Source organism: Nuphar pumila, chromosome 2 (genome assembly GCF_984573655.1).
Source record: "Nuphar pumila chromosome 2, dmNupPumi1.hap1.1, whole genome shotgun sequence".
Lineage (NCBI taxonomy): Eukaryota > Viridiplantae > Streptophyta > Magnoliopsida > Nymphaeales > Nymphaeaceae > Nuphar > Nuphar pumila.
The window spans coordinates 104,462,262-104,474,853 of record NC_143250.1 but is presented as its reverse complement, the minus strand read 5'-3'; the positions used below and the strand labels follow the sequence as shown (position 1 = coordinate 104,474,853).

The following is a 12,592-nucleotide window of genomic DNA, read 5'->3' as shown; positions in this document are numbered from 1 at the left end:
AGATCAACTTACCGTGCTCAGTTTTTTCTATCTAAATGATCCATTTTTTGAGGTAGAATCATGGACCCTTGCATGTGATCAATAGAACTAACATACATGATCATGCTGAGATGCATGTTATTATGTGTATCGATCTATTTTAAATGGTAGGGTTGATAGCATAACTACATGCAGTCATGTAACACTTATATGCGTGTAATATTAAGTGACTAAAAAGAAGAATATATATATATATATATATATATATATATATATATATATATATACATATATAATTTTTTTGTATAAAGTGCATACATACATCTAAGTTTATTGATTCATACGAATAGGATCATGAATGAGTCATTGCCTGTTTAGTTAAATTAGATTTTAAAATATATATAAAATATATATTATAATGCTAGATCTATGTTACTTCCTGTCATGAATTAGAATCCCATGTTCATGCATTAGATACTATATGATTCGTTCTTTTGTATTTAGATTAAAAAAAAAAGTGTACATGGTGGCAAATCTAGGTATTTCTTATGTGTGTTGTTATACCATCACTTGCATATATCCATGTATGATTCGGTAATGTTTTATTGTTTAGATTTCCTAAAACAATATATTGACTCCCATGCAAGTTGTGTTTTAAATTGATTTTTGTTGTACAAAAAAAATCATATGGGGATGTGTATTCACAAATGGGAACGGGTGGAGGTCTGTTAGATTCATTTGTTTTATTTTTGTGGCTAGTGTGCAGGGTGATTGCACGCATTGCACCTATCCGAGTGCCACAGACAGAGGTATGCCCGACCCAGCATGCTATCCCGTGGTTGTGCACTACAACACACTACACTCATCCGGATGCCACAGGCCCGACCCCAGCCTACTGCTCTTTGGGTAGTGCGCCCCACTGTTGTTTTGGTGTGCAACATCTAGCTGGGGTCAGCTCGACCCCAACCTTCCCTCTTTTTGACCGAGTGGTGTGCCACCCTGCTGGTGTGTTTCAGGCTATAGTTTGTGGCAGATTGCATGTCAGCCATGCCGCAACCAGGGTTGCCTTAAAAAAAAATTATATATATATATATATATATATATATATATATATATATATATATATATATATATATATATATATATATAGTACACCCTACCATATGTTGGGACGATGCAAGTTCCGGTTGGATTGGTCGCGATCAAACACAACTCAGTCAATATATATATTGATGCTTATTACGTTGTATTGAAATTTGCCTGTTTAGATCCTCAAAGGTATCATTGTGTACCCATCCGGGATGGTTGTTCCATTTGAAAACCTGCTGTCAGTTTGTTTTAATTATTTTGCCCATCTTGTCAGTATGATGAACATACATGAGCATGGCTTCACAAAAAGTAAAACTTATGTCATGCATATCATGTTGTTATTGATCTTTGTAAAAGAATGAAATATCAATAATGCTAGTTGTTTTGCATATGATTTTGTATGTAATTTACATGTGAATGTTATGATCATATTTGCTTGATGGTAAGTACATATTCTTATTATTTTTTCACGATAATGAAAATTGCAGGGACATGATTATGTGAAACTTCAAAACTGAGCTTGCAGTTTCGCAAAACTTTTGTAGTGTCATAAGGACACTTATGAAATTCTATAAGTGCAACATGTTATGAATGTGTTGTGGTTGAAAAAGATAAGTGGGGTGCAAGTACACCCAATATTATAGAATTGAATATTGCACGTACAAATAACTTAAACTATAGATCGACTAGTTTAAAGGTAACATGACTTTATTTTCAGTGTTTGGCATATTTATAGGCACCAAGAGCACACTAGATGGGTTATATGAATGAACTAAATTAAATGATTTAACTACCATATTAGTGTAGTTCGTTGCTCCTGTACAGGGAGGTAGACATGTTGATTTCTACAGTTTTTACTTGGGCTCGAAGCCTTGGATGCCCAATGAGACAAGTACATGTGAGATTATGCTTAAAAATTTGTAAAATAATATAAAAAGATTGATAACCTATCTAGTCTCGGGCTACCTTAGAGAGGGTAAATGGTACAAACTTTATTAAGTTGTTGTTTTATGTTACAAGTGGTAATGACTCGATTGGTCTCTTGCCTACAAAGTTAGGAACCCATACTACCAATTTTGTCCTATGTGGTATGTCTTATGCCTTTTGTAGAAATCAGATGTATCTAGTTTATTGGCTTTTAGGAGTTCTCTCTCGACTGTCATTTTTAGAATCTGATTCAGATAATCATGTAAGGTATTAAAACACATAAGCATAACAAACGTCTGAGTGATCTCGTGTTAATGCAAATTGTATATGCTCTGAATTAGATCCTACGTGGAATTTCTCAAATGTAGTGATTGCTCAAATAATGGTTATGTGATAGTTTATGAGTTTGTTTACACTTGCTTCGAATAAATACAAAGTCATTTTTTGATGATATGTGCTCATTATTTACGTGCTTTGAAAAATGTTTTGTATTAAGACTTATGAATTTTGATCCACATGTCCTATAAATTTTTCAGGTCATAAGCTGGAGCAGTTGCAAGGTACTGCGATTGATGCCATGTTTTTTACATTCTCAAGGAGTCTGGGATGTTACTTAGACATTATTTCAAACATTCTTAATTTTTAATTTGATAAACTCAAATTTATTCTTGATTGACGAGTGAGTAGTATTTAATTCAAATGATTGGATGCTTGTATCGGATGTGAACACCTAAAACTCATCTAGGTTTTTAACCTACTTAGATTTCATATTTACACTGTTTATTTAAAAAAAAAAACTGTAATTTTGGGTAAAATTTTAGAGCATTACACTCTTGTCGAACAATACCTGTCCGGCCACTTTCCAGACGGTGGTCAGCTGAAAATGGGTGGGAGGGGGGAGGGGGTTAAAAATACCTTCCCCAGATAAACCAGTTTGCAACCAGATGGGGTCACCTAGCTAGGTTTTAATGAAAAGATGGTAAGTGAAATTAACCAAGTTTTTGGCATCCAAACATGCCAACTTGGTGGGTGTCATCCAATCAGTACCTAAAATGGTACGAGTCTCGTGCAAGTGTGCCAACTTGCAACGGGTTTTACTTACGAGAGTTCCAATAAATTCCTGGAAAACTTGGAATTTTCCTATTATAACAAGGGTTTCACAAACTTTTGATCTTCGGTGCCATAGTACAGCATTCTGTTGGTAAACTGAAAAATTGGTGTTTTTAGTACAAGCCATTTGGAGGATGCTAGACCCCCATGTTCATCTTGTCTTACACCTCATCACCTTTAATTTTCGGTCCTACCCATGTTGGTTTTGTCCCCGTAAACATGGGTCGGGTTGATGGATCCAATAAAATATCACCATATCCAATTGGACTTGAATCCATATCTACTTTACTGCAAAGCTAGGGATACACATGGGTCGGATCCAGGATGTAGGTTTTGCAATTTTTTGGCTGTTCTTAATCCAACCGGATCCTACTCTCCCATGTATTTAGCTGTTATGAATCCGACCCATTTGCATCCCAAGGCAGTCAAACTTATAAACAAGAGGTAAAAATGCCTGGCCTTTAGATATAATCCAAAAAACCTCATTATCTGAATACCCTCATCCAAATGTGAATGAATATGGTTCTTATCCGTAAACTATGCTGCACTGTTGCTCTTGATTGTCACAAATTATTGAAAGTAAACAAAATAATACCTTTTAATATTAGATGATCCCTAGAAATGTGCGCCCCAAGAGTAGGGGGGTCTTTAATTCACAATTAGTTCACAGTCATTGCCCCCAATTTGGGGTTGGCGTAGGGGTCCCAGCCTAGGAGTTACCCTAGTATGGCAGGTTGAATACGAACAAAAACCAACCCTAAGTCACTTAGTGGGTACGACACGCTTGTTGTTATGGGTCAGGTATGGTCAAAAGCCCACTTGGACCCAGATCCATTTTGAATGCAATGGACTTATAATTGGCATCAACCTAAGATCCGACCTTAGTTCATATCAATATAACATGGTTTGAATTTGAAAAAGAAAAGAGCAGTGGGTCGTGGGGTCAGGTCATGCCTACTTAAATCTGGGATCCATATCCACTGCTCCGGATCTTGTTAGGGTCAAGTCCGACACATCTGGCTCCACAGAGTTGCCAACAGGCGTAGCTTTGTTTGGAAGTTGGAGCATTGGGGCACATTGGATAAGGACCTCCCCAAAGTGACTGTCCTCAACTTGTTCATGTCTGCCCACAAGGGGTGACTTGTAAATGTCATCAAGTTCTTGATGCTCCAATTTGGCATTACCATATATGATGGTAAAACAATTTAAAGGGCATCAAGAATAAAACATACAGCATATAAAGAATATTGAAGTTAACATAACAGAGCACTGCACCTAATCCTAATTTACAGGTAAATCTGCTTCGTTCCAATTCCTGTCTAAATATGTATATGTACAGACACCCCTCTTTAACTTGCAACAAAGCTTGCTCCCTACCATGATCCATTTACCAGGGACCTGTGAATGTCCTCCTCAAGCATCTTTTTTTGGCTGCAGCCTGCTGGTTCAACTTCTCTAGAACCTGTGAAGGATTGCTAAACAATGTCAGCCATAATCAGAGATGAAACATTAGAAGACAGTACACATTCTGAAAAAAAAAATGCATGATTGATTGCACAAGATCAAACACAGTCCCCTATACGTTTGAGACAAATGTAGAGTTGATACTTGACTGGAAATTCAACTTAGCATTTTCGTATGAAGTTTAAACAACATCAACATGCCTGCCATGGAAGCAGTGTCTGGTTAGATTCATGATGCACTTCCAATTTGAGATTCTCTTAATAATATTACAAGAGATATAGAATTTGTACGGCAATGTTCAATTTGGGATTCTCTTGATAATATTAGAAGAGAATCAGGTTCCTAGTGGAGTAAGGTTGAGAGAGTTCAAGCCACAAAGAGAGATGTCAGACTCAGATACAGTTAAGAGGCATCAGATCTAAAAGGCTCCTTCTATAACAATCCCTGCAGGCCTAACAGCAACATCACAAGCCCTTTTTGTCTTTCCTTCCTTTTCCTGCACACTGCTTAGTTTAATTGCCTGGTTGGAGAAACCCATCAAATGAACATTAAACTCAGACTAATTGAAGGGCAGTCATCTTATCTTGCATATCAGTCCCCTATAACCAACTTAGAATGGAACAATCAAACACCTCTTGCAAAATATGACCAATGTTCTTCGGTGTATTCTTTGAGGAGAAAAGCTTCCTATAGGAATGAGTAAATCTCAAATGCCCTATCACGTCCTAGGCAATTATGATAAATTTTAATACCTTAAAGTTTCTTTGAAAGAGAAGGCCAAAACTGCACTTCCTTTTTTCGCTTTCTACGTTATTGGCTAACGTGAGAAAGCTATGAAAATTAATGGATTACTTTAATGTTCCACGGTTATCAGATCTGTATTTCAAGTAAATTTCAATTATCCTCTTCTTCATTCTGGTTTTTCTGTTCTTTCCAAGAATTGTTGCTTTCTTGAGAAAGGCCATAGCATATTAAATATGTAATAACATATTTTTGGAAGACTAGGACAGATTATTTTTGTTGATTATGGGAAAAGATGATTTTCAACCATGAGATTGAGTGGGAGAAAAAATCCGCATAGATATTGGACAGATAACTGACTTTCACTCCAGAGTTTATTTCCAGAATTCTTCATATTGTAGAAAGAGTCAAATGCCTAGAATCCTTTAAATGTCAAGAAGGGTGGGCACTCCATGCCCCATCCAAGTGCAAATGTCTAGAATCCTTTAGACGCTAAGAAGAGTGGGCACTCCAGCCAGACTCCATCCAAATACAACTGCTCTCTAGCAGCCACAAAATTCTCAAGGTGCCCTTCACAAAATACAACATTTTTTGGCAGCCAGTAGAAATACTGGACCTAGAAAGACCATTTTCTGTGCAGCAATAAAATCCTACTGCCCTGCACGTTCAGCCAATAGGCATGGGACATAACCAGCATCCATGCCTTCCACATGCCCAAAGCCTTTTTGTACTCCTCATCTTCACATTTGGAAAAAAAGAAATATCTCATTCAATATATTTCATCTAAAGAAGTTTTCCCCGGATTATGCATCAACACTATTAAACTATAGATATTTATTAGTTTATGCACTTCCTCCAGTCCATAAGGTGTTATTTGGTCATATGACCAATAAATTATTTGAACATGGAACATGATCTAGATAAATCCAACCTTCCCAGCATGACACAAATTTCTGTTTACATGTGCCTGACTATGTAGGCTAAGAGCTTTTTCTTTAACTCCTACAAGCCTGGGATCCTTTCATGCTATCTAAAAGTGACTACCTAGAGAACCATGACAACATAAACTGCCAACCCACAAGAACACCCAAGGGTGCAGGCTTTCCTGACAAGACTCCATCCAGTTGTAAACTTTCATTCTATCATGACAGTAGACACTTCTACAACATTGTAAAATTTTCACCTTTTCCATTTTCAATTCAAAATCCTTCCCGAATTTCCTTATATATTCTCATGATTTCCAAATAAAGCCAGAAAAAAAGGTTAAATGGCTGAGGTAAAAAATGATTAAAGAAAGCACCTGTGTGTGTGTATGTGTTCATGTTGTTGGAAAAAATGACAGATTTAGACACAGGATGTGCTTGACACATGTCACAGTATGCCATATTAAAAGTAGATTTTAATCCACTCTGTTGCACAGGGATATTGGTGACCTAATTCCATGATACAACAAACCAGCCTCAATAATTATTTGGGACAAATCCTTTAACTTTACAATCACATCCGACCTTGGTACAAAAACATCTGATCTATCTCTGACTGTGGTAGGTGAAAAAAAGAAGAAGAAGAAGGAAACCCACAACCATAGAAAACAATGCAAACAATGCTTTGTTTTGTGAAAGTCCAAATTTTCTGGTACATACTGTGAGAATGTCCCCTCTAAATGTCATTTATGGAAATGTAAGACAATCATCAAACAAACTCTTACAAAATAGACACAAGTTTGATGATTATGGAATGCTTTGACCACAGGGACAAACCGTTATATAGAAACATTGGTCAAGGACAATTATGAGCTCTTGCTATAGACCTAAGCTTTTAGAGAGACCCAAAACAGTCCACAATAAAGTCAACCAGTGATATTGCTGACTGTTATGGTCAACCGTCAACCCATGTTGAAGACTTAGACTTGGACCAAGACCAAGCCAAGTTAACCAACAGACTGAACCAAACTAAACCGAGCAAAGCTAAACCTGAGCTTTAGCATAGGCAAAGGCAAAGACAAATTCAAATGCAAATGCAAATGCATCTGACTGCTATCGAAGGGCCCAACTTTACCAACATCATAGTCCAATATATACATTAAACCTTAACAGGTTCACCACTTTTTTATATTTTCTCCCAATAAATTTTTAATGTTGATGCAGACTATTTACACTATTTGTCACCACTGAGGCATTTCAATAATTTTACAATAATAATCAATTAAAATTAGATTTCCAAAGCACAACTAATAAAAGTGCTTTTTCCTTGTAATAAAATTACTCAATTATCCATGACAATGATCTTTAATACAAAGAGCGACCATGGAATGTCAAATTTTGTTAAGGCACAAGTGTGTGTGTATAAGCAGCCCCTATCGTACAGAGATTTAAAAGGCAACCAAACAATTTTTGGCACTATGGTTAGGTTGACTACTCTATTATACACTACCGCTGGCTTCTATATTGGACTGTATGTAGTTGCAGTTATTATTGGTATGGAACAAATGCTTCTAACAAAGACTAGCAATAAAATTCCTCCTCCAGAAATCAAATTCCATAAACTATGACTGCATGAGAAGTGCCAAAGCTATGGTGTTGTTCTTAGACAAGAAGACTATTCAATTCCCAACAGTCAGACAATTAAATGTCAACTGATTTTATTTTCAAATGCTTCAAACAAAGTTGAGCGGTAAAAGCCCTTCTCCAGACATCAAGTTCCATCTACTATGCTTCACCACAGGAAAAAATGGCAAAGCTTTTGCTTTGTTCTTAGACAAGAAGTCTATTCTAGAACAAAAATAAATGAATTTCAGAGATACAAGAAAGATGTCTTGCCATGGCAATGGCAGAAAGACTGTTTATAGCCAAAGGTTTCTAATCCATGACTTGGGCTTCAATCACATTATCTAATATGGGCAGGTGTATATGCATGCACGTGTGTGCATGAATGTAGGTTTACTTATTAAAAAATGACATGTACTCTCCATTGTATCCATGTTGCATCCCTATCCATGTCCACGTCAATGTAGCATTAGCATAGCATTCAGTGAATGTGACAAATGATAGATTATTTTCATGATAAACAATAGCTACATGGATCATCAGAAACATGTAGGATGCAGTCAGCCTTCTCATCATTCAACACTAGAACCAAAAGTTCCCAATACCAATTGCCAGTATGAAAGTTATCTAGGATTTGTTAAATGATCTTAAAAAAACAACAGATGAAATAAAAGTGAAGCGAGAGATTGTAATTTTCGTATTTTGATAACTGAAAAAAAAGGAACAAAATTGCAACTGGTCCATGCCATTACGCATGTTTTTCTTGGACCTCCAAAAAAATTCTGGGTTCCTTACATCCTACTGCATCTTGAACTAAAAAGAAAAATCTAATTTTCACATAACTGAAAGGGAAACTGTTGGGAACTGGGCCAGGTACAGTCACACTATCCTAACAGAGGGATATAGATTCCCGTCCGACCAGGGGCCCATGCTTGGCTATCCCAAAAAACAAAAGAGAAAGAAAAAAGAGAAGAGAAGGTACCATGTAAATCAATAAAATGGATTGGAAACTACTTGATACAGTAAGATATGGAGGATAGATTAAGCATTGAAGCCAAAAGCAAAGTAAAAAGTTATTATCTCCTAATTTTCAAAAAAACATCACAAACAAACACTAAGAAACAGCTTACAAGCCAGACACATTTACTTTATCCAATAAATAAGCAATAAACATTTGTAAGAAGTCAGGAAACTTAAAACAACCAACCAAACCGAAAAAGGGAAGAGGACATAATCCATTCTCTAGTTGTACCTGAGCCTTTTGCATTTCCATGATTCTTTCCTGCAACAAGTATGTTTTAGTTACTAAAAGCATGGGAACATCTAGAAAGCTATAAATGAACAGTAAAGTTTGATGCATAACAGAATTTATTTTGCTTCATCTATTATGATTTTAGTTCCATCATTTGGAAGAAAAGCATACCTGCTTCTTCTGCAATTTCATGTTATCCTCTTTGAGTTTTGCTACTTCAGCTTCCAGTTCCATGGTATAAGCCTGCAAGAAGTTCAGCATACAAAAGGTATGATAGCTGATATACCCAGCAACATGTTGAATAAAGTCATGAGCAAACGTTATTTTAATTGTTCAGATTAAAGCCAGCCACATCATAAAGCCTAGGTTTGGCAGATAAGCTTATATATTGAGTTAATAAGCATGCCACATAAGATTATATGTTGAGTTAACCATGGAAGAGATGTATATAACACATTCCAGGTGTACTTACAAGAAGAAACGAAATCACAGCATTTCAACAGAAAAAAAGAAAGTTAATCAAAACAAACTTACAATGCTTAGCCTCAGACAGACTCAGACATTATGCCTCTTTTCCTTACCACTTCCCACATCAAACTATACGACGTGTTTTTTCTTTCAATAATTTATGAGGATCTCATAGCATTGCAAGCAGTGACCCCTTGGGGTGTTTTGATTATTTACAAGCTAAAAGTCTCAATCCAATACGATAATAAATTGTGTAAAGCCCGACTAGTAGATATCACATTTTCATTGGAAAAGTTTAGCTAAAAGTACTTCATTGGAAACAATGGCATATCTTACCATCATACCGTGGCATAGCCAACACAAGATTTCATCACTGTCTAAAAAAAATGGTAAAATCCCAATAACAGAACATACAAACAACACATAGAAGGAATAAAGTAGAAATAGAACAGATGGAGGCCCAAGTACTTCAAAAAGTACATTAAATTCATAACTGACAAAAAAAAATGATGCGCCTAGAATTATCGAGTCCGGACAGGGTGCAATCACATGGCACAAAATTTGTGCATTAAGCACCTGATCGCTCTCCATCGGGCCTTGGTCCTCACAACTGACAGGCCCTGTCCCCAAGATGGAGGGTGATCAGGTGCTTAATGCACAAATACTTGTGCAATTATATTGCACCTGATCTTTTCACAGAATTACCTGCTTGCGTGCACGTGACCTTGCGGCTGATTCTCTGTTCTTGATCATGCGTTTCTGTCTCCTCTCAATAACTTTCTCCACTGGTCCACCACCTCTTCTTCCCCTTGGACCTCCATTAAAAACATAAGGAACAGGGGACAGTGAAGAGTTATCGCCATCACTTTTATTCAATCCATCAGAGGAGAGCTGGTTTGCACCAGTTGCAGCCGTTACTGCAAATGTTGCAGCTCCTAGACCATTCACATTCATTCCAGCTTGGAGACCCGCCCTTACAAAGCCACTGTTTGGCGGAGAACTCATTCTGATGCTAGCTTTAGAATCCACCATCCCAAGAAGCTCCTCAGATCCAACTTGACACCCATTACCCGCACCACCACCCACGTGAGGCAATGGCAGACCGCTTCCTATACTTGGAGTCTTCAACTCAGCATTGTTGGTTATTCTAACTGATGAAGAATAACCAATTGTGGGTTGCTTCTGAAAGAGCTGATGCTGTTTCGGATTTGGCTGTTGAACTACAGAGCTTTGGTTATACTGGCTATTGAGCCATGAAACTTGCTGCTGCTGTTGTTGTTGCTGCTGCTGCTGTACCTGTGGCTGTGGCTGAGAAGATGGGTCAACAACTCCTTGATATGGTATACTTGATAAATTCCCATTAGCCTGATTCGGTTGCCCAAACCCGAGAGCCAGACCGACATCAGACCGAACTTGAATGTTGCCATTTCCGACTGTGCTATTTCCATAACTGCTGGAAAAAACTCCATTGTTGGACATGGCAGGTTGAAAATCTTCCCTCACAACTCCTGCCCTGACCAGAAACTCCTCTAGAGTCATCTCTCCAAGAGTCGGCTGCCTCTGCGGCAACAATGAGCTGACATTGCCACTCTGCTCCATGCTTTCCTTAATCACATCCCTGAAAACCTCATCCACCGTCTTCAAGCTGATCGTCCGGGGCAGCGTCAAGGAGCCTTGCCTCTGCAAACTGAATTGTCTGGCCAAATTCCCTGTATTCACTTGCGGCGCGTCCGGCGCGGAGCTGAGCCCCTGAGTCTCTTCTGCAAACCAGACATTCTTCAAGAACTCGTCCATGTTCATCGACACGAAATCCTTTCCGAGGCCACTCTGAAACTCGTCGAGAGTCAGCGAGTAAATGGATGATTGCCGGGACAAAGGAAAAGTACCCGTCCTGGCATCTTCCGACCGAGAACCATAGTCGCCCCCGACGTCTAAAAGCCCATTCTTGAAGATCCGATTGGATCCCATCCTCTAACTAACAGCAATTCTGATCTTTTCTGCCTTATTGAACAAATTAAGCTACCAAGAACACCGAGATGAATCCTTATTCAATCGAAATCAGTCGAAATTCTCCTAGAGCGTTCGTCCACCAAAACTGTATATAATTGGAAGAGATCCTCCTCCTCGCCTGACCCTCTACTCCGCAAAGATCAAATCCCCCCCCCCCCCCCCAAAAAAAAAAAAAAAAAATAGCACAAACCAACTCTAGCTTCAATACATACCAAGAAACGAAAAAACCAACTTCACAGGCAATCTTCTTCCACATATACCTCGCTCATAACATCATCTTCACCATGAAAGTAACAGAAGCCCAAACGTTAATTGTAATAACCCCAAAAAACTATCTTCTGATACAAACCACCAAACACAAATCACGATCCCATACAATCGCAGCACCCCGACAACCACGAAACCGAAGCAAACATAAAAACGGAACCAAAAGAAAAGAAAAACATGAACTAAACCTCACTCAAATCCTGAAATTGGAAGGCCCAACAACGAAAAAAACCCCAACCCAACTCAGAACTCTTCAGAGCTCCGCCACTTATACAGCAAAACAAACACCCCTCAAAGAGAGAGAGAGAGAGAGAGAGAGAGAGAGAGAGAGAGAGAGAGATGTTCGGGTTAATTACTTGTAATAATCACCTAACCAGAGAGGAGTTCTTAACTTTAAACTCTGCAAGAAAAGAGGGAGAAGATGATAGACCACCGAGATCTCGGGAAGGAGGGCTCCTCACTTCTCCTTGTGGTTTCGCCAGATGTCTGCTTGTTGTCATGTGGGCTACACTCTCAATCAAGTGGTCATTAGTAGTCTTGATGTGAAGTCCAGCCACTCAACTTGTGCAAAGTGTCCACTGTCTGGCCATCCATATCTTACACCTTTTTCACACCCAAGTACTATAAAAAAACCTTGATTGCTTCTCTATTTGCCACTACATCTATATTCTCTTACAAAATCACCACTTTGATTTTCATTTTTTGCTTGGGGAGAGAGCTATGTCACAATGATTCTTAG

General features: G+C 38.1%; 1 protein-coding gene across 2 annotated transcripts; it reads right to left on the bottom strand.

The window, feature by feature from the left end:
- Positions 1–4,278: 4,278 nt before the first annotated feature.
- Positions 4,279–12,311, bottom strand: LOC149846523 (ABSCISIC ACID-INSENSITIVE 5-like protein 5). 2 transcript variants are annotated; one of them, XM_089996377.1, is made up of 4 exons: positions 10,282–12,311; positions 9,280–9,351; positions 9,109–9,138; positions 4,279–4,567 (listed from the first exon to the last, which is right to left on the bottom strand). In XM_089996377.1, the coding sequence occupies exons 1-4, from the start codon at positions 11,542–11,544 to the stop codon at positions 4,493–4,495; spliced, it is 1,440 nt and encodes a 479-aa protein (XP_089852503.1). In that variant the 5' UTR covers positions 11,545–12,311; the 3' UTR covers positions 4,279–4,492. The 2 variants fall into 2 exon arrangements, with proteins under 2 accessions (XP_089852503.1, XP_089852505.1); XM_089996379.1 differs by lacking the exon at positions 9,109–9,138.
- Positions 12,312–12,592: the final 281 nt, after the last annotated feature.